At 39.3% G+C, this 22,418-nt stretch overlaps 1 protein-coding gene across 3 annotated transcripts in view; it reads left to right on the top strand.

The window, feature by feature from the left end:
• The window catches only part of CERT1 (ceramide transporter 1), a 79,811-nt gene that overhangs the window by 23,311 nt on the left and 34,082 nt on the right, over positions 1 to 22,418 (top strand). For all 3 annotated transcript variants that reach the window (XM_063295529.1, XM_063295528.1, XM_063295530.1), the window contains exons 4-7: positions 11,577 to 11,684; positions 12,572 to 12,710; positions 18,892 to 18,975; positions 21,907 to 22,064. In XM_063295529.1, coding sequence (XP_063151599.1) covers positions 11,577 to 11,684; positions 12,572 to 12,710; positions 18,892 to 18,975; positions 21,907 to 22,064 — 489 coding nt within the window. The remainder of the gene's footprint in view (positions 1 to 11,576; positions 11,685 to 12,571; positions 12,711 to 18,891; positions 18,976 to 21,906; positions 22,065 to 22,418) is intronic.

The raw sequence follows: 22,418 nt of genomic DNA, 5'->3' as shown, positions 1-22,418 counted from the left end.
GATCCAGAAAACATTTCTGAGCTTCAAGAAAACCTGCCTGAGCCCGAAAAGAATTATCGCGTTGTCAGCTCCACCTGCTGAATCACTGGGCACAGCCATTCAGTCCACCATTCCCACCGGAAGCCACATGCCTGGGAATCTTGAAGAGTGAAAGGGAGAAAACAGTAGAACATCAAGGGTGGAGAAAAAACATTTAGGATTCCTAGAGTTTATGTAGATCAGAAAGATATTAAGGCCACAAACAAATGAAAAGGAGGAATAGGTGAATTTATTGTGGCTTAGTTATCCAACTGTTTTGTTCTTCAAAGGCATTTAATTGCAGTCCTAAGCTACAACAGCGAAAGGAGTACCTTCAGGCTGTCATAGCAGACTTGTCAAAATGGCAATGCTAGGAAGAAATAGAAATCTACAGCTAGACAAAATTGACTATGGAGGGATCATTTCAAAACATTGCAGGGCAGGTTGCCAGATCAGTAGGCTAAAAATCATGGAAGGGGATGAGAAGTAGAAAGCAATCATGAATACTAATGTTTTCCCTGATACTGCTGCTACACAGTGGAGACAGCAATGTCCCATGTGTCACCATCATGCTTTGTGACATATGTTGTAATTGATTGTGCACTAATTGAGTTTGCACTGCACAGTCATTTCCATTCTGCTTTGGCTACAAGTAGGAAACCAATAGCTACACTCAGTTGCTGTTTATTGTCATCCTTGCCTTAGACAGAATTTGGATCCAAGGAAGTGGAGAGAACAAACTTTCTTTAATGTTAAAAAAGTAATGAGACTAAAGAATTTCCTAGCAGAGAGGTCAGACACAAGAGCATGTAGGAAATACTATTCAATTTTAAAGGAAGAGAATATAAGAAGCAGGTAGATTGCAGGAATTAGAACCATAAATGTTGAAACTTCAGAGGAAGAATAAGAAATTGCTGGAGAAGATGAAAATTAGCAGAGTCTTAAGGTCTGAAAGATAGCAGGAAGACAATATAGAATAGCAGTACTGTATAGAAATAGAAAGTTGAATAGAGCTTGGCAGATCCACGAAAATTGGTTTACTTCTGTACAGTACTGAAACTACCTCGATTAAAATGGCAGTTACTTGCTGCCAAATTAAAAAAAACACAATAACCTCTACTCTGTCCCCCCTTCCTTGACTCATATTCTGTTTTTGACACAACAGTTTATGCTCTCTTTCTATCTTCTACAGCTCTGTTCTTTGCTGTTTCTCTTCTTCCTAGTTGTAATCCAAGTTCTTTACTTGCCTCCACACTAACCTTGTTCTACAATTCTTCCTAATGGCTATATGCTGCTACCCACCTATACCTTTCCGCATCTCCTCCCCTTCTCTGTGAGTGACCTATGCTCTTCAGCTTAATTATTATGCTACACAGTGGTCTGCTGCTTTTTATCAAGATTCTGCCCTTTGCTCCTCTCTGTTCAATGTGCATATCATGCCTTGTCTACCTCAGGTCATCTCTCTGTAGCATAAAGGTTCTGATTTGTCCTGTTAATTCTCAGTCCTTATTGTAAGCAAGTGCTATACTGTCAGTGGGTAATTGACTCTTCATCTCTCAGTTTGATGGATACACTCATCTCTAATAACAGAAGTCAGATTTTTTTAAAATTAAACCTGCCTTTTCAGTGACCCTATACTAAAATAATTTAAAATCTAATTGTTTTCAACTAGGTAAACCAGGAGTTGGCAATGTTACACTCACAGATGCCATGGCTCCTATAGTATCACTAGATGGTGCCAACTGATCTTCAGTCATCAACATCATCATTTAAAAATATTTTAATGTAATGTGTTTTATTTTTTAAAAGGACACCTTTAACATGTGAAATTGCATAGCAGTGCCCGCCACATTAAAACATGTCTGAGTAAGCTATTGTGCAAAAGAAATTAAGTTTGGCTATAAAATGGGGAAAAAAGATTGTCAAGCACCCCAGCATAATCAAAACTTACCCAGTTGCTCTAGGTGGCACTCTTGAGCTTTATCAGAGTATCAGGATGTTACTTTCATATTGTTATCTTTACCTTGGAATTCTTCAGGTGCCATGTACACTGTTAGTTTTATATATTATAACAAGTTAGAATAAATCTTCTGCAGCCTGCTACAACATTTAGGAAAGAGTAAGCCCTGCAGGGCCCACATTTCTTGGTTGTTAGGGATTAACCCCAAAGCACCTTTGCTCCCTGCCTTGTGGTGTAACAGGGAAAGCAAAAGCACACACGAGGTAGAAGACTGAAGAAAACAGGGATGGGAGGAAAAGAAGGATGCTGGATTTCTGGCAGCTCAGAACAATAGAAACTACCTCATTGATATACATAGCGACAGAGTGACTGCTGAAATAGTACAGCACCTTGCTGATACCACCAGGCATTCTATGCATTCTTCCTTAGATTGAGAAGAAATGGATTTGCAACTAGGCATGGCAGCTCAGTGAACAGCTGCACTCCTAGGGCTGCAAGATGATGCTGTCACTGAGGCCATAACTGAATCAGCACCTCATTGTAAATCTAGGAATCCTGCCCTCTCTGGGCACAGATATATGCTTTTTGAAGCTGAAGCCCTTAAGCTGTAGCAGGAAAGAAAGTGGGGATGATCAGGCCATGGTCTGGGTTGTGATGGTCTTGATCCCTCACCGTCCCAGGGCACCTAAGACAGAGGAGAGGCCCCGCATACAAGGGAAATAGTGGGATCCACAAGCCCTATATAGGTGATTGCTCAGGACAGACTCTGGTAGTGACTTCTGATGGGGACATGGTAGACTGAACAGCTGCGCCTGTGGGCTCAGCTGGCAGAACTGACAATGCAGCAGTTTTTTCAGGCTCAGGTAGGTTTTTCCTGAAGCCCAGGAGTGTTTTTCCAGAAAAAGGAAAACACCTGGAATCACCCCATCTGTCCTCCGGATGGCTCCTTGCAGCCAGAAGATTGCAAACAGCATTTGCGCTCAACTGGTAAGAGCAGCTGGGAGGCTGGGACATCACAATTTTCCAAGCCGCACTGTAGTCTTAAAGGGACACTTAAGACCAGCCACCCCATTTCTAAATCACCCAATTTATATTTCTTTTAAGTACGCGTACCCTAAGAGAGGCTTTCTACAGCAAGGAGAAGCAGGTTCTCTTGGTGCTTATCATTATTTTTGGGATTAATTTTTTTTTTAAAAAATTCTTTTAAAGTTTTGGTTTGTTTTTCATCCAAATATTAAAGAGGATCGAGAGTAAATAAATGTCTCCCTGTTGTTATTTTTATACGAAATTTGAAGATACTAGCATTTTCCTACACGTTGAATCAGCTGTTTTGAACTTTTAGTTTTCTGCTTCTACTTTCCCTGGGAAATTGTCTGCATAGCTCACTTTTGCTTATGTAAACACATTCTGGAATTCCTTCGTATCTTCGACTTTCGCTGGCTAAGCTCCTGGGGGCGCCATAATCTACTGCGAGAGACATGGAGGATTTTAAACACTTTCTCTGACTTCCACCGAGATTTTAAACAGATTCTTTCTGATTCCTACCAAGTTTTTATGCAAGTCATTCAGGACATTGTGGAAAATATGAGGTCTAAAATGTGTCATCTGGTTGGGGATGTCGTGGATGAAACTGAGGAATTTAACAGTGACAGAAATGTCTCTTCGACTTCTGTTGGAATGCTGGATGAAGATTGGATAGTCAAATTGAAGAAATTAAAGGGAGAGATCGAGTTGCAAGCCATAAGTGAAATTGAGCTTCTGATGGAATGCCATGGAAAAAAAGGGGTTGTTATGTATGGGAGGTCTCCTGAAGAGAAGTTGGAGTTTTTGAGGAGGGCAGTTGGGCTGTTCAATTTTTTTAAGAAAAAAGCTCTGGGGGCATTGTGGGGATATGTGAATGCTCTGGTCTATTTTGAAGTGGGATAAGGGTTTAAGAATATTTATCTGGATTGCTTTTAGGGTTTCGCTGACTTCATTTATCTTTAATGATTTGGATTAAGATTATTAAGGTATAATTAAAAGAATAAAGTCTGGTTTTGGGTTTAATATGATTAAGATTATTAAAATTGTATTATCAAGTATAATGGCAGACATGTTTTTTAGTTTGATCTTTATTATAGTAGACAGAAATGTATAGAATAATAGTAGGAAGGAAATAATTAAATAATATCTTTGGGGGGAAGTTGATTAGGGGTGTGTGTGTATGTATTCTTTTAATATAAGGGGAGGGAGCAACTGTATTTAGTGATGTTTATAATGTGCCAATGGAATGATTTATAGAAATAATGTGATTTTGGTTTAATATAGAGTAAGGGATTGATTATGGAAAATTGTTGTATATCCTTGCTGTTAAAAGTCAGAATCACCTCTTTTTGTAATTTTAAAAAAATTTCTCTTGTGTTTCCACGCTATTTTAGCTTTTTCTTTTTTCTTTTGTAGTTTTTTCTTTTTTGTTTATCTTTGCTTGAAACTTAATAAAATTCTTATTTTAAAAAAAATGGACAGGCTCTAGTAGTAGCAACAGGGTAGGGAGGTGCGTCTACCTGGAGTTTCAGTCTCAGGGATCCAGATTCTTCTTCAGAGCCTTGCTGCTACTACAGACTTCTGTACTTTTTTTTTGTACAGACTTTTTGGGAAAAAAAATCAGTGCTATGACTCTCTGGCTGATGCAGTAGTCATGTGACACACGTCCTCATGTGGCACTGATATACAGTGAACCAAGTTCTATAAGGAAAGTTATTTTTTTATTTCATGCTGATTTTCTTCCTCCTTGTAATCAGAGTTCCTACGTCGTACTAGTCTCATTCTACAAATCTTCATAAAGACTATATGCTGCAACCCACCTATATCTTCCACATTCCCTCCCCTTCTCTGTGAGTGACCTATGCTCTTCAGCTTACTCATTATGCCACACAAAAATCTGTTGCTTTTCATCATCATTCTGCCCTTTGCTACTCTCTGTTCAGTGTGCACAGAGCATGCCTCATCTTCCTCAGATCATCTCCTACCATTTTGAAGCTAAAGTGTCAGACTCTGAAATTAGCTTTTTTCCCAGTTGGAATTAAACCATAGTTCTGCCTTTGAAATAATGTGTCTCAGAATATGCAAATACTGACCATGCACAGAGAAGTGCTCAGTGGCTATTCTAGCAAATGTGATCACTAAGGCGAGGATTTCTGTGACATGTCACATTTTTTCTGGAACCTTTATTTGAATTTATAAGTAAGTTAAAACATGTTTTAGAGTAATCTGGTGAGGATTAGATGCTTTTTATTTTGCCTGAAAAGTCATATTTTGACATTTTAAGGGTGTTGTGTCATATTTCTGCTTAATTTTGTAACAAACGTCATATTTTGGTCATATTTTGGTCATATTTTGGTCATTGGCAACCCTCCTGATAAGCCAGCAAGTTCGAGCCAGCAAAGAAAGTGAGAATTTGCCTTTTTTTTTTTCTTATTCACTCCCCAACTCAGGGAGTGGGTGTGTGTGTGAGAGAGAGGGAGAGAGAGAGAGGTGGGAACAAAGGCTTCTTCCCTGTCCAGGCCTGAAAAAAAGGTAAGAATTTGCCTGTTTTTTCTTTTTCTTCTTTGCTCCTCAACTCAGGACTGTGTGTGTGTGTGTGTAAGAGAGGGAGAGCAACCTTTTTTAAAATGACTTCAGCGGGCAGAGGCTTCTCCCCTGATCAGGCCTGAAAAAAAGAGTGAGAATTTGCCTTTTTTCTCTCTCTCTCTCATTTGCTCCCCAACTCAGAGGTGTGTGTGTGTGTTTGAGGGGGTGGAGTCACGTGAGAGCTGCAATCTGATTTCAACATGCCTAAAAGTAGATGTTCAGTGAGTGTGAAATTACCGTGTCTTGTTCAAGAATTTGGGGAGCAGATTTTCAGTAGTGATGGTGATATTTTGTTTTGTAAATTGTGTGAAGTTAAGGTATCGGCCCAAAGGTGTTTTAATATTCAACAACATTGTGACACCACAAAACACAAGAGGAGTTTAGCAAGATTTACCTTCACTGAGAATAGGCAACGTCTCCTTTTCGAGAGAGCTTCTTGTTCAACTGCAGGTTCATCAAATACCCAGTCAGAATTTTGTAAGGATCTCTGTTGTCCTGACTTAGAGTGAAGTACCACGTTGAGACAGTGAGTTGGTCTCTAGTGTTTATTGAAAGCTCTAGTAGTAAGAAATCCTGCCAAACTGAAAGAGCGTGGGAAACCCACACAGATAAACCCAAAACTCAAGGCGGGTCTGCTCTGAGTTTCTTTGAAGGACAGTTCAAAGCCTCTAAACTACGCATGCATTTCCCCCAAGGGATAGGGGCCCCCTCCTGCTCACCATCAGTACTCATAACATCTGTACAATGATGGTTACTTCAAATATTCCCTTAAGGAAATTTGGTAGTGGTAGCCTCAAGCATTTTTTGGAGAAGTACACCAGTCACCCAATTCCAAATGAATCAACTGTAAGGAAAAATTACATCTCTGCCTGCTATGGAGATGTGTTAGAAAAGATAAGATCTGCTGTTGACAACAATAAAATATGGGTTTCAATAGATGAAAAAGTGATGTAAATGGAAGATATGTAGCCAGTGTTATTATTGGCACTCTGAATGTGACAAGCCTGGTGAAATATTTCTTCTAATGCGTGAAACTCTACAAAAAGTAAACAATTCCACTATTGCTATGCTCTTTGACAATTCTATGAAACTACTCTGGCTGGATGGTGTAAAAAGGGGAAATATCCTCTTTGTAATAGATGTGGCTCCATACATGACTAAATCAGCCAAGGGACTTAAACTTCTTTATCCAGAAATGATCCATATCACATGCCTTGCACATGGTTTACACAGAGTGGCTGAAGAGATTCGAAGCAACTATCCTGGTATAGATAAGATAATTTCAAATGGGAAAAAAATGTTCATTAAAGCTCCACTTCGAGTACAAAAGTTCAAAGAAATTGCTCCTACTTTGGCTCTCCCTCCCCAACTTGTTGTGACACATTGGGGAACTTGGCTGGATGCGGCTATGTATTATTTCACAAATTATGCTTCCTTGCAGTGGATAGTTAAAGAATTTGACTGTTGTGAATCTTCATCAAGATTGTGCAAGATTCCTTTTCTGAAACCTTCCTGGAAACTTAGCATATATAGGATCTAACTTCACTGGATTATCAAGAGCAGTCACCCGCCTTGAAACTGTAGGAATGGAATTTAGTGATGCACTGAACATTGTAAAACAAACAGAGTGATTTAAAGCAAGCAAAGGGGAAAGTGGCTGAAAAAATTAGTGACAAACTGCAAAGAGTACTACAATCTAATCTGGGTTATTCAACACTTTGCAAAATAACTAATGTTCTAAATGGACTCGAAGCAAAATTTGAAGACTTCAAGCCAGAATTTTCTCCAGGTGAGTTTGCTTTTTTCAGATATGTTCCCATACCTTCTTGTGATGTCGAACGGAGTTTCTCCAGATAAAAGAACATACTGGTGGACAACAGATGGAGTTTTGAGCTTGATAATTTCAAGATGCACGTGGTCATCCGATGCAGTTCTGCTGTTAATGAAAACTAATCCAGGGATGACCATTTTACTTTCAAAATGTTCATTTGATTCCTTCAATACTAGCACTTCTGCACTGGAAGTGAAGAATTGTTGTTTATTCATTTAGTCACCTCCGACTCTTCGTGACTTCATGGACCAACCCATGCCAGAGCTTCCGGTCGGTCGTCAACACCCCAGCTCCCCCAGGGACGAGTCTGTCACCTCTAGAATATCATCCATCCATCTTGCCCTTGGTCGGCCCCTCTTCCTTTTGCCCTCCACTCTCCCTAGCATCAGCATCTTCTCCAGGGTGTCCTGTCTTCTCATGATGTGGCCAAAGTATTTCAGTTTTGCCTTGAATATCATTCCCTCAAGTGAGCAGTCTGGCTTTATTTCCTGGAGGATGGACTGGTTGGATCTTCTTGCAGTCCAAGGCACTCTCAGAACTTTCCTCCAACACCACAGTTCAAAAGCATCTATCTTCCTACTCTCAGCCTTCCTTATGGTCCAGCTCTCGCAGCCATATGTTACTACGGGGAACACCATTGCTTTAACTATGCGGACCTTTGTTGTCAGTGTGATGTCTCTGCTCTTGACTATTTTATTGAGATTTGTCATTGCTCTTCTCCCAAGGATTAAGCGTCTTCTGATTTCCTGCCTGCAGTCAGCATCTGCAGTAATCTTCGCACCTAGAAATACAAAGTCTTTCACTGCTTCTACATTTTCTCCATCTATTTGCCAGTTATCAATCAAGCTGGTTGCCATAATCTTGGTTTTTTTGAGGTTTAGCTGCAAGCCAGCTTTTGCGCTTTCTTCTTTCACCATCATCATAAGGCTCCTTAGTTCCTCTTCACTTTCAGCCATCAAAGTGGTATCATCTGCATATCTGAGATTGTTAATGTTTCTTCCAGAGATTTTAACTCCAGCCTTGGATTCCTCAAGCCCAGCATGTCACATGATGTGTTCTGCGTACAAGTTGAATAAGCAGGGTGAGAGTATACAGCCCTGCCGTACTCCTTTCCCAATCTTAAACCAGTCCGTTGTTCCGTGGTCTGTTCTTACTGTTACTACTTGGTTGTTATACAGATTCTTCAGGAGGCATACAAGATGACCTGGTATCCCCATACCGCTAAGAACTTGCCACAATTTGTTATGGTCCACACAGTCAAAGGCTTTAGAATAGTCAATAAAACAGAAATAGATGTTTTTCTGAAACTCCCTGGCTTTTTCCATTATCCATCGGATACTGGGAATTTGGTCCCTAGTTCCTCTGCCTTTTCTAAACCCAGCTTGTACATCTGGCAATTCTCGCTCCATGAATTGCTGAAGTCTACCTTGCAGGATCTTGAGCATTACCTTACTGGCGTGTGAAATGAGTGCCACTGTTTGATAGTTTGAACATTCTTTAGTGTTTCCCTTTTTTGGTATGGGGATATAAGTTGCTGCAGATCCTCATAGAACTGCTCTACTTCAGCTTCTTCAGCATCTGTGGTTGGGGCGTATATTTGGATCAGTGTAATGTTAGATGGCTTGCCCTGAATTCGAATTGAGATCATTCTGTCGTTTTTTGGATTGTATCCAAGCACTGCTTTAGCCACTTTACTATTAATTATGAAGGCTACTCCATTTCTTCTGTGGTCCTCTTGTCCACAGTAGTAGATCTGGTGGTCATTTGATGTGAAGTGGCCCATTTCAGTTCACTGACGCCCAGAATGTCTATCTTTAATCTTGACATCTCACCAATAACCACATCCAATTTGCCCTGGCTCATAGATCTTACATTCCAGGTTCCAATGGTGTGTTGATCCTTAGAACATCGGATTCGCCGTTCACCACTAGCACCGTCGGCCGCTAGCCGTCCTTTCGGCTTTGAGCTAGCTGCGTCATCACGTCTGGGGCTAGTTGAACTCATCCTCTGTTCCTCCCCAGTAGCATTTTGACCATCTTCCGACCTGGGGGTCTCATCTTCCGATGGTATACCGACATATCTCTGGTTGTACTGATCCATTTAGTTTTCATGGCAAGAATACTGGGGTGGGTTGCCATTACCTTCCCCAGGGATTGCATTTAGTCTGACCTCTCTGTCATGACCTTCCTGTCTTGGGTGGCCCTTCACGGTTTAAGTCATGGCATCATTGAGGTACTCAAGCTCCAGCACCGTGACAAGGTAACGATCCTTTGCTGAAGAAGTGAATAAACCTTTTAATTTGTGTGTGTGTAAGCACAGATTTTTAAAAATTGGGTGCTAATTTCAGAAAAATTGTAAAGTCATATTTTTGCTTTAAAAGTCATATTTTTGGTTTAATTGGTCATATTTAAACAGTTTTAAGGTCATAAATGCTTGCATATTTCTAACATTTTTAGGTCATAGAAATCCTCACTCTAGTGATCACTACTGCAATTCTTTGGTAGAACTGATTGATTTTCCAATATACTATATACAGTGAAATCTGGAAGTATATTTAAGCGCTGTATTCAATACAACAGCAAAAAACTCCTAATTTAATATATTGGTATGGAACTGAATCTATACACTGTTCAGGTTTGAATTATTTATTGTTTTGTGTCTGTTTTTAGAACTTTCCAGCAGGGAGAAGGGTCATTTGCTTGCTTGCTTGCTTGCTTGCTTAAATCCTGACTCTCTGCACACTGTAATGTTTATGATTAGTTAAGATTCTGATTCAGGACAAGAACAAAATGCTATTGGTAAGCTACTTCAATGCAATATGAAAAACTGAATTAGTATTAGATAGTATCCACATATGAAAGTAAAAGTTGGACTTTGAAGGAACTGGAAGGAAAGACTGTTGATGCTTTTGAACTTCAGTATTGGAGAAGATTCCTGACAATCTAGGCTGGGGACAGATCATCCTGGAGCAGGTCTAACTTTATGATCACTCAGAGACAACACCAACCTAACAGCACATGATTTATTAGAATCTATAAAGAGTAACAGCTTTTTTATCTTGCTGGGTGAAACTTATCTTTTTATTTTCTTATTTAACCAGAAGAACTAGTTTTTAGAAATCAGTTTATCTGCTTATCTATCCAGGTCATTCTGTTTGCATCCTTTTCCTGGCTTTTCCCTCTCCATAATATCAGAGTTTCGTTAGTTTTTAAAAACATGACACGACTTTGATTATGCAGCAACACACTGTACATTACTCATTTATTTTTTTTTCTGAATTTTGATTATTTCTACATATAAATTTGATACCTTGTCAAATAGTTCTTTCATTATCCCCTTAGTAATTTTAGATAAAATGTGTATTTTTTAAAGATGAGATTAAAATTACATGGCAATAATTCATCCTTTTCACAGAAATTCACAATTAAGCCAAATACTTGCATGGGAAAATATTCTCAAGAAAAGCTTATTTGTAAGTAATCCATAGAGATACATCAAAACAATAAGAAAAATATCCTAGTTGCATAAAATGTCCAGTTATGGAGCACTTGTGCTGACAAATGGCATTGAAAATTATTTATTTTAACAGAAGTCAGGAATCTTGAGTTGTGAACTTTCTGTACTCATAGCTAAAATTGAGAATTCAAGTGTCATGAAGGTCACTATTTCTGTGAACAACCTCAGTTTGTCTGTTAGAAGTGGCTCCAATTTGCTTAACTAAAGCCTAAGAGGGTAGATAGCCAGGAATTGCAAGAGGAGATACCTCTAAGCTGTTTGCTCAAGTTTCTCCTATTGGAGGGCTGGGTGGTGGGGGACAGGAGGGAAAAGAAAATTGGAAATATTTATTTCCATATTTCCCTGGTATTTAGTTAACTTCAACGAAATTTATCTGTTTTTCTCCTTAGTTTTTCACTAGATAATTTCTGGAAACAGATTTGACAGAAAGTACTTTGCAGTTCATAATAACTTTTTCCCCTCCATTCCTACAACCAGCTAAGTTTTCAGGTGATGGCTTCTTCATTTACTTAAAGTAGTATATCCTTCTCTGGATGCCTTTCTCTATTCCATTATTTTGTTTTAGAATACCAGTTTTGAGCAATTTATTTAATAAAGGTCTGCTTCCTTATTCCATAATTAATGCATGTATTCGTTCTTCAGACTGAATCTGGATATGGATCAGAGTCAAGTTTGCGACGTCATGGCTCTATGGTATCCCTTGTATCTGGAGCAAGTGGGTACTCTGCAACATCAACCTCTTCGTTCAAGGTTAGAGATGAACAATCATGATATTTTTGAAAGAAACCTGTTGAATTATGTTTCAGAAATATGTACATAAAGAAACACTGAAAATACTTTGACAATGCATGTTTTATTGATGAGTTCTGTTAAATTTTCACATGTGGGCAAAAATACATGGGGTCAGAAACAATGTACCTGAATACCACTTAATGTAGAAGGAATAGGGAATGGCCTTGTAGGAAGGGAGGAAGAGCCACTACCAAGGCAACAGTCAGATGTGGGACTTGAGCCCATTCCTAGAAACTAATTTGAGTAAACCTCTCAGAAAGACTCCTTCCTAGTTCACACAAAGATGGAGGGAGGAAGGGGGAAGCACATTCAGACTTGCAAGATTCTTTTACTATAGCTGTTACAATAAAAGTCCTGAACTATATGGCATTGGTTTCTTAGACTAGTCTATCTTATAGGACTGACACATAAGCACAAGGTTGGGAGTTTTAGGCAGTGGGGAGACCTTTGGCTAGTAAAAGACATGAAGTAATTCCATAAGACCTCTGTGCCTCATTATTTAGTAGATCTCTAAGGTCCTCTAGCATTACTTTAGAGCAATGCTATACAACTCTCAAGTGTGTGTTTTGTGTGCTGTTCATAAAGAGTTATACCAGCCTCAATGCTTTGTTATATATGTAAAGGACATTGTATAATGTTTATAGTTAGTCATTGAATTAATAGACAGGATACGTAAAACAAATGTTCAAGTAGGAGGATAATCTCAGTAATTACTTAATTATATAAACATTGAAAGATAAATATATATAGTGTATGTGTGCTGAATTAACACATTGTGTCCTGTTAAAAGTCTGAACATATATTTGAATTAGTACAACTGAACATTTTACCTCAACGATTTTCAGAAAGGTCACAGTTTGCGTGAGAAGCTTGCTGAAATGGAAACCTTCAGAGATATATTGTGCAGACAGGTTGATACATTACAGAAGTATTTTGATGCCTGTGCTGATGCTGTCTCCAAAGATGAACTTCAGAGAGATAAAGGTATTAATTTAAATGCATTTAAACTAAATAAATTATGCTGTCACTCTAAAATTGTATATGTTGCAAAGTAACATTCATTTTAGCTGGCATAATATGAATTTATACAACTACTTTCACATTACACAATCCAGGGGTTCCCCACCTGTGATTGAGGGACGGGAGGGGGGACCAGCAACTTAGGAGTCACAGATTTTGTTTAAATCTGATCAACACTCTATCGATGGAGTGAGAGCACAATCAAAACTTTCTTCAGGTTTTGCTGCTCACTGCCTGTGCAAGCCCCAATGGGCAATTTAATCACAAAGTGTGTGATGAAGCTGTTGGGTGAAGTCTTCCACTAGTTGGGGTTCAGCATCATCAATATGCCAATGATACCTATTTATATCTTTTGACACCAGGCTGGCCAAGTGAGGCTGTCAAGTTTAGAGCTCCAGTTTCAGTTCCTGGAGATTATGTGGGTTTGGATGGGGAAGAACCGACTCCAACTCAGTCCTACCAAGACCAAGTTGCTATTGATATTAAGGTCCCCTGGATCCAGGGATTTTCCATCTGTATTCTTGGATGAGATAGTAGTTCCCCATTCAAGAGTGGTGCACAGTCTGGTAGTCTCACAGCTCACAGCTCCTGCTGAAACAGCATATGGCAGCTGTAGCCAAAAGGGCTTTTATATGGCTCCATCTGGTGCTCCAGTTGCACCCCTTCTTGGATCAGGAGACCCTTCAGACAGTCACTCATGCCTTAGTCACTTCACAGCTCAACTACTGCAATACATTCTATAGGGCTGCCCTTGAAAGCTCCAACTGGTCCAGAATGCAGCAGCATGAGCAGTGGTGGGCATACCTCAGTATGCCCAGCTCTGCTTTATGAGCTGCACTGGCTGCCACTATGCTTCCAGGTGCGATTCAAGAAGTTGGTCATCACTTACAAAGCTCTATATGGCATAAAGCCAGATTATTTGAGGGACCACTTGTCTCCCATAGTTTCTGGCCAACCTATATGTGCTGGCAGAATTGATGTACTCTGGGTTCCTTTGATGAAATCGGGGCCCAGGAAGCATGCCTTCTGTGTCACAGTGCCTACATTCTGTAATGAGATTGCCCAGAAATCCATGTGGCTCCCATCATGTTGGCATTCTGTAAGGCCTTGAAGAGCTGATTGTTCTCCCTGTATGAGTTTTTGCATGTTTTTGTATCAAGTGACCAAATCCTGTCTTGTTTTTGTTTTGTATTAGGTTTTTATTGCTTAGTATACTGTGAGCCACGCAGAATCAGTTTAGAGTTGGGTGACACCTAACTTGAATGAAATAAGTAATAATAAATAATAAAGTTTGAAAATCCTTGAGAGAGAGAGATCGAAAGAAATAGATATATTATTTTTTACTCAACTCTAAGCCCAATGAAATCATCAGTTTTATTCATGAAGCAATGTCCCACTAATTGGTTAGGATGTTAGGGGGTTGCAGTAAATAAAGTTCAAGAATCTCCAACATAACCTCTTTCAAGAGAAGAAATAGTTTATTTGAGTGTCCTGCTCTTTTGCAATTCACTATATTTTTGCTATCACTATATTTTTGCTATCTTCAACTGATCTATTCTTTCATGATTACCTGATAAAAGAAATACTGCAGAACTACTTACAGATTATATGATGAAATTTAGGTATCAATTTTGGGCTTGTGCTAGATTAGTGCAGGATGTAAGATCTTCCCAATCAGCATTACAGGTAGTCCTCACTTACCGACCACTCATTCAGTGACTGTTTGAAGTTACAACAACACTAAAAAAGGAGATTTACAACTGGTCCTCAAAGTTGCAGCCATTGCAGCATCCCCACAGTCCCATGATCATGATTTGGGCACTTGGCAACCAGCATGCATTTACAGTGGTTGCAGCATCCCATGGTCATGTGGTTGCCATTTGCAACTTTCACAGCCAGCTTCCAACAAGCAAAGTCAATGGGGAAGCCGGCAGGAAGTCACAAGTTGCGGTCATGTGATGTTGCCCTTAACGACTGCAGGGTTTGCTTCACAACTGCAGCCAAAGCTGACATTTATTATTTATTTATTATTCAACTTTAATTACCGCCCATCACCCCCAAAAGAGGGACTCTGGGCGGTTTACAATAAAATCAAACTCCAATCAGAAATGTTAAAATCTCATAAAACCGGACCCATTACAATTATTATAAAATGCAATAAATAAATGTAAAACCCGAGAAGGTATAAAATTCCAAGCTGGTGGGAGGGCCTCTTGGGTGCGATCCACCCCCAAGAATGGTTACCCACTTTCCTGCCCCAGGCAAGATAGCAGAACCAAGTCTTCAGGGCCTTCCGGAAGGTCAGGAGTGAAGGGGCCTGCCTCACCTCCGGGAGCAAGGTGTTCCAAAGGGTGGGAGCCACTACAGAGAAGGCCCATTTCCTGGACCCCGCCAGATGAAATTCTCTTACGGACGGGGTCTGTAACATGCCCTCTCTGGATGATCGGGTGGGGTGGGCCGATGTAATGGGGATGAGACGGTCCCTCAGGTAACCTGGCCCCATGCCATGTAGGGCTTTAAAGGTGATAACCAACTCCTTGAATTGGACCCGGAAGCAAACTGGCACTCAGTGCAGCAAAGGTGTTATATGTGCCGACCTAGGGGCACCAAAAATGGCCCGTGCGGCTGCATTCTGGACCAGCTGAAGCTTCTGGATACTCTTCCAGGGTAGCCCCATGTAGAGCACATTGCAGTAGTCTATATGGGAGATGACCAGGGCGTGACTGTTTGGAGGGCTTCCCATTCCAGGAATGGGCGTAACTGGCTCACAACCCGAAGTTGCGCAAAGGCCCTCCTGGCCACGACTGCCACCTGCTCTTTGAGCAGGAGTCGTGAGTCCAGGAGAACCCCCAGATTACGCACTGAGTCTGTCTGGGGCAGTGCGACCCCATTCAGAACTAAAGATAACTTCCTGGAAGGCGAAGCACCATCAATCCACAGCTACTCCGTCTTACCAGGGTTCAGTTGAAGCCTGTTGTTCCCCATCCAGGCCCCCACAGCCCCCAGGCACTGAGAAAGGGCAGTCACTGCATCACTTACCTCACCTGGGATGGAGATGTATAATTGGGTATCATTGGCATATTGATGATACCTCATCCCGTGGTGACGGATGATCTCACCCAGTGGTTTCATGTAGATATTAAATAGGAGAGAGAACCAAACCCTGCGGCACCCCACAGTGGAGGGGTTGAGGGTCGGATCTCTCCTCTCCTATCACCACCGATTGGGATCGGCCCTGGAGGAAGGAGGTGAAGAACAGAACTACGCCACCCACCCCAACTCCCTGAGCTGTCCCAAAAGGATACCATGGTCGATGGTATCGAAAGCCACTGAGAGGTCAAGGAGAGCAAGGATGGATGCACTGCCTCCATCCTGCTCCCGCCAGAGATCATCCATACTGCCCAACTCAACATTGTGAGTTGGCACGGTCACGTGATGTTTCACTTTACAACTTAAAACAGAGTTGCCAGTCCCAATTGTGAGCAGTGAGGACTACCTGTAGTCCACTGAAGCTAAGAAAACTTTGCATGATGGGACACATTCATAAGTAACTAAGCAGCAAAGTGCTAATGCAATTGTAATTATAAAACTAGAAAGTACAAGTTGTGTGAAAAAGAAAGTACACCCTCTGAGTTCTATGGTTTTACATATTAGGACATAATAAAAATCATCTGGTCCTTAGGTAAAGGTAAAGGTTTCCCTTGACGTAAAGTCCAGTCGAATCCGACTCTAGGGGGCGGTGCTCATCTCCGTTTCTAAGCCTTGGAGCCGGCGTTGTCATAGACACTTCCGGGTCATGTGGCCAGCATGACGACTCGGAACGCCGTTACCTTCCCGCCGAAGCGGTACCTATTGATCTACTCACATTTGCATGTTTTCGAACTGCTAGGTGAGCAGGAGCTGGGATTAACAACGGGAGCTCACCCCGCCGCGCGGTTTCGAACTGCCGACCTTCCGATCGACAGCTCAGCGGTTTAACCCGCAGCGCCACTGCGTCCCAGATCTTAAAATTAGGTAAACACATCCCCAGATGAACAACAACAACATATATTACACTGTGTCATTATTCATTTTACAAAGATAAAGCCAAAATGGAGAAGCCATGTTTGAAAAACTAAGTACACCTTATGATTCAATAGCTTGTAGAACCACCTTTAGCAGCAATAACTGGAAGTAATCATTTTCCATATGACTTTATCAGTCTCTCACATCATTGTGGAGGAATTTTGGCTCACTCTTCTTTACAACATTGCTTCAGTTCATTGAGGTTTGCAGGCATTTGTTTATGCACAGGTCTATTAAGATCCCACCACAGCATTTTAATAGGGTTGAAGTCTGGACTTTGATCGGGCTGTTGCAACACCTTGATTCTTTTCTTTTTTAGCCATTCTGTTGTAGATTTGCTGGTGTGCTTGGGATCATTGTCCTGTTGCATGACCCAATTTTGGCCAAGCTTTAGCTGTCAGACAGAAGGCCTCACATTTGACTCTAGAATATTTTGCTATACAGAGAAGTTCATGGTTGACTCAATGAGTGCAAGGTGCCCAGGTCCTGTGGCTGCAAAACATGCCCAAATCATCACCCCTCCACCACCATGCTTGACAGGTATGAGATCTTTGTGCTGATATGCTGTGTTTGGTTTTCGCCAAACATGGCACTGTGCATTATGGCCAGATATCTCCACTTTGCTCTCGTCTGTCCAAAGGACATTGTTCCAGAAGTCTTGTGATCTGTTCAGATGCAACTTTGCAAACTTAAGCCATGGTGCCATGTTCTTTTTAGAGAGAAGAGGCTTTCTCCTGGCAACCCTTCGAAACAAAACATACTTGTTCAGTCTTTTTCTAATTGTACTGTCATAAACTTTAAATTTAACATGGTAACTGAGGCCTATAGAGTCTGAGATGTAACTCTTGGATTGTTTGCAATTTCTCTGAGCATTGCACAGTCTGACCTTGGGGTGAATTTTGAATGTTTTCCACTTGTGAATAATCTTCCTCACTGTAGAATGATGGACTTTAAATTGTTTGGAAATGGCCTTATAGCCCTTCCCAGATTGATGGGCAGCAACAAGTGCTTCTCTAAGATCATTGCTGATATCCTTATTCTTTGGCATTGTGTTAACATACACCTGAATGCTCAAGACCAGCAAACTCCTAAAACTTCAGCTTTTATGGAGGTGGTCACACTTGCTAATGATCAATTAATCAAGGGCATTTGATTAGCAGCACCTGGCTGCTACTTAGCTTCTTAATATCTATGGAAGCAGTAAGGGTGTACTTAGTTTTTCACACATGGCTTCTCCATTTTGGCTTTGTTTTTGTAAAATGAATAATGGCATGGTGTAATATGTCATGTATTGTTGTTCATCTGAGGTTGTATTTACCTAATTTTAAGACCTGCTAAGGACCAGATGATTTCTGTTAGGTCCTGATACATAAAACCATAGAACTCAAAGAGGGTGTACTTCCTTTTTCACACAACTATATATACCCAAGTACAGTCTGATTCTATGCACTGCTATTTGTATTAGTGGGCCTAGTGAATGTCCCAGTGAATGTGGTTAGAATTAAGTCTTAGACACTATACTAAATATCTAAGTTGGAAAAAGAATATTTGTGCTGACATTTATTTTAACAGGCCAGCTGTTCTCAGTATGTAATTTTGGTTTTTCCAATATAGCTTGTGAAGATGTTGTAATGAGTTTAGCTAAAGATGGCTTTTATTTTCATTGAGAATTTAAAAGCATATAGCAGATAAAGTCATGAAATGAAATCAGCATACTAATAAAGGATTTGATTAAAGATTACCTTAGCTGTTTTGCTTGACTGGTGTTTCAGAGTAGCACTCATCTCTCCCCACCTATCCAGTAGCATGCCTGAACCATAACCATTTCTTCTAGCATTTGCATTTTTAATATTTCTAATTTCCTGCTTGATGTATACACAGTATAAAAAGTGTACAGCTATGAATGTCTAGTAACATGCATACAACTTAAGCGTGGATATTGATTTTATAAAATGCTTTCATGGTTTACTAATACAGAAATACTAGCTGACACACAATATTTGATAAACAATTATTTCTCTGCCATCTTTTCTGATTCTATGCTACGCACATCAGTAATTGATCTATTTCTTTGTTGTAGTGGTAGAAGATGATGAAGATGATTTTCCTACAACACGTTCAGATGGGGAGTTTTTGCATAATACTAATGGAAGTAAAGAAAAATGTGGGTATACTTAAATACATGATAATCCAAATGCTCTGGTTATATTGCTGGAGTTTGTGCAGAGTGCTGGAAAGCGTTTGGCCCGAGAGATCAGAAAGAAGACACCAGGCATTTCAACAAAAATAATTGTATTCAAACAAAGCATAGAACATAAACTATTTCCCCATCCAGAGCCCTGGATGGGCAAAGTCCTTAAATACAAAAAAGCATATTACAAGTACAGAGAGGCTGCAAAAAAGGACAAGCAAGCCAAGAGGAGGCTCTGGCAAGCTGGCTTATTTAAATGCAAATGAAGCAGTGAAGTGGAGGATGGTTTCAGTTTCCCATATAAGGTCACTGGAGACTTAAACCTTGTTAACCAAATGAGGCCTGACCTTTTGACTCTGCCAAACACTTGCCAAACACTTAAGAAAACCATTTGTTACTATGGATACCTGGCGTTTCTCTGCAGCTTACTTCCAAGCAGAAAAACAAATAATACCAACATATATAAGGACCCTTTGAGTACTTCATGAAATAAATTAGTATAACAAGCATAGAAAAATAAGGAATATGTATGTTTAATCTTATCTTACTTCAGGATATATATCCTAAATGTGTTCTATTATTAGAACTCATGCCAACAAACACAGGATCACGTACTTTAATTCAAATGTATATTTTATTTTAAATACTCAGATGATACGCTATGTACTAATAAGAAATATATACTAATATATAAATGATTTTAAGATTTTCACTTGAAACTATCAAGCTTTAAAAGAAATCAACACTTCTATAGAGACTTATAATGCAATCTTATATTCACCAGATAAATTCTTATCGAATTCGGTAGACTTATGCCTGAGTAAACGGATATAGATTGAAACCATACATTTCATTTAATTAATGCAGTTACTGAGTTTATGTTATATAGCATGTTCTTACTTTCTAATGTCATGATTGTTTTAATCAGTCTTTTTTCCTATTGTATGCAATCCTATGATAAGTTTAAGAAAGAGCCTAAGTTATTAATTTTATTCAAGGTATCTTACAGCACTTTTAAAACTTGATTTCAATGATTTTGATACTTCTGGACAAAGGACAATAGAACTTCTTAAGGCTTGACAATTTGTGTTGGAACAAAAGTAGAATGATCGATCCTCTATGGCTCTTACTGTATTGCATTTATATTCAGAAGCATTTCTTATGGCTATTAATTGATGCTCTAGCTATTTCTGCTTTTGGTGAATGCTCATCTGAGGTATTGTCACTCATGCTGTGCTTACATCATATTAGATTATTGTAATGTGGTTTTTGCCTTGACAACAGCCTAGAAACTAGAAACAAGGAGTCTAGAATGACTCTGTGTTGACCAGTATCTGTTCAACAAGCCCAGTTGGTTTCAGAATGCTATTCAGACGCTTGCCATTTTTTCCCCATTTCCCTATAGAAATATCTTCTACCTCTATTAGTGGCACCAATTTTATGGTTACCAAATATCAGATCTTATTAGAGGTGATCTGTGTTAAATGTAATACTTGTCTCTCAGAATTGTCTGCCTGACACCCTGTCTCCTTCTTCAGGGCATAAGCTAGAATTCTGTTTCACAAAGTTTTTAATACTAACAAGAGGACTGCATTTTGATACTGCTTAGCTTTCAGCTTTGACTATGCTGTTAAGCTAGGTAATTTCCTCTAGTAATGCTATATTTGACTAGTAGTAGTAGTAGTAATAGTATATTAACAGTCTTCAGGATAAAACTATTTTTAATCAAAGTATAGTACTGCCTCTCTATGTGGAAAAACAGCAGTAAGCTTCTGATCATTCTACTTTGTTTGAAGTTCCTAACATTCATTCTTTGCTGGCCTTCAGGAGTGTTTTAAATACTTATTAACTACAGTTTTGTTTTGATTAATGAATTATATTTTAAATAAATTCAATCTTTCTTAGATCTTATTTGCTATGCTAAAATATTTTGTATTTTCAAGTTGTAATCCAAATTGTATAACTCTTTTATGCATTGATGTTGCTTCCATAACAAACAATATATCTAACCACTTAAAATGAAATTTATGTAGATCCTTGCATTTCCTACATACAATAAGTCTGTTACTTTATGCTATGTCTTTCTCTTCTCTGATAGGAAACTGAAGATATCTGGAGGCATTGAGCTGGGATGGGCTTGACTCATTAGTTCGATCATACATACATGTTAAAATACATCTGACAGGAATGTCATAGGTGTTTTAGGCATAGCATATATTTGTCTTACCTGATTAAATCCCAGCTCTTAGCAAATGGAGAGCTCCAATCTTAATATGACAACATCTAACATGATTTGAATAATATGTTTTACCATCCTTAATATATATTGATGTATTTTTGTAACATTCTGCCTCATATACTTTTAAATAGATCATTTATTCAAACAAGCTTAGCAACAGATGGCTGTTGCACTGTGAAACATTGAAATCACTATAGCTATGGCAAATTCATCTGTTTATGTATCTTATAATGTCCTTCCGCTTCATAGGACATTATTACCATGCCCTGATCATTTTTTCAAATACTTTTAATGGTTCATTATTAGATTCAAATGCATGTTAATTATTGGTTTTAAGTGCTGTATCTGCTAGCTTTTAAGGTGGTTCTGTTTTAATTAAATCCCACTTCAAGCTGTCAAACCGCAATTGTTACAAGAATATTAACATTCCTGCCACCCACACAAGTTTTTCAAAGTAGAGTTAAAGCACTGAGAAGCAGAGTACACAGGAATATAGTTGCAAGAGGGCATTTCTCCCACTGAGCTTTCTGTGTATTCTCCAAATAAACTTTAGTTGCCAAATTATTTTTGCTCTGCATAGGCACACTGCTACATCAAATGTTTTTTCAGGTAGCATTCATTTGAGTAATCAAGGTTTACACTGATAAATCTCTAATCTGTTTTAGTGTTTCCACATGTAACGCCCAAGGGAATAAATGGTATAGATTTTAAAGGTGAAGCTATAACTTTCAAAGCAACAACAGCTGGAATTCTTGCTACACTTTCCCATTGTATTGAATTAATGGTAAAACGTGAGGAGAGCTGGCAGAAAAGATTGGATAAGGTAAGACTCTTAACTTGTGCAAGGATTAAATTGTGATTTTTTTTTTACTTCAGATGTACTGAGGATACTGACTTGCATTTACATTCAACTATGTATGCAAGTACAACGGCTCTGAAAATGTCTTCATCTGTATTAATACTCTTTACAGCAAATACTGCATGTTCCATTTTGGTCCTCTACCCACAAATCTGAATTTACTACTATTTTTACTTAAATAGAATTAAAACATAGGCTTCAGAAATCTTATGTGGAACCACCTGTGTTTGATATGCAGTTCAAACGTAAATGCACATGTTGATCACTTTCATTTCTGGAGTAGATTGTATAATTCTGAAATGTACTTTAATACTTGTT

This window comes from Candoia aspera, chromosome 2 (genome assembly GCF_035149785.1).
Source record: "Candoia aspera isolate rCanAsp1 chromosome 2, rCanAsp1.hap2, whole genome shotgun sequence".
In the NCBI taxonomy this organism is placed as follows: Eukaryota; Metazoa; Chordata; class Lepidosauria; order Squamata; family Boidae; genus Candoia; species Candoia aspera.
Note: the sequence above shows the minus strand (reverse complement) of the source record. Positions and strands in the feature narration are given on the sequence as shown.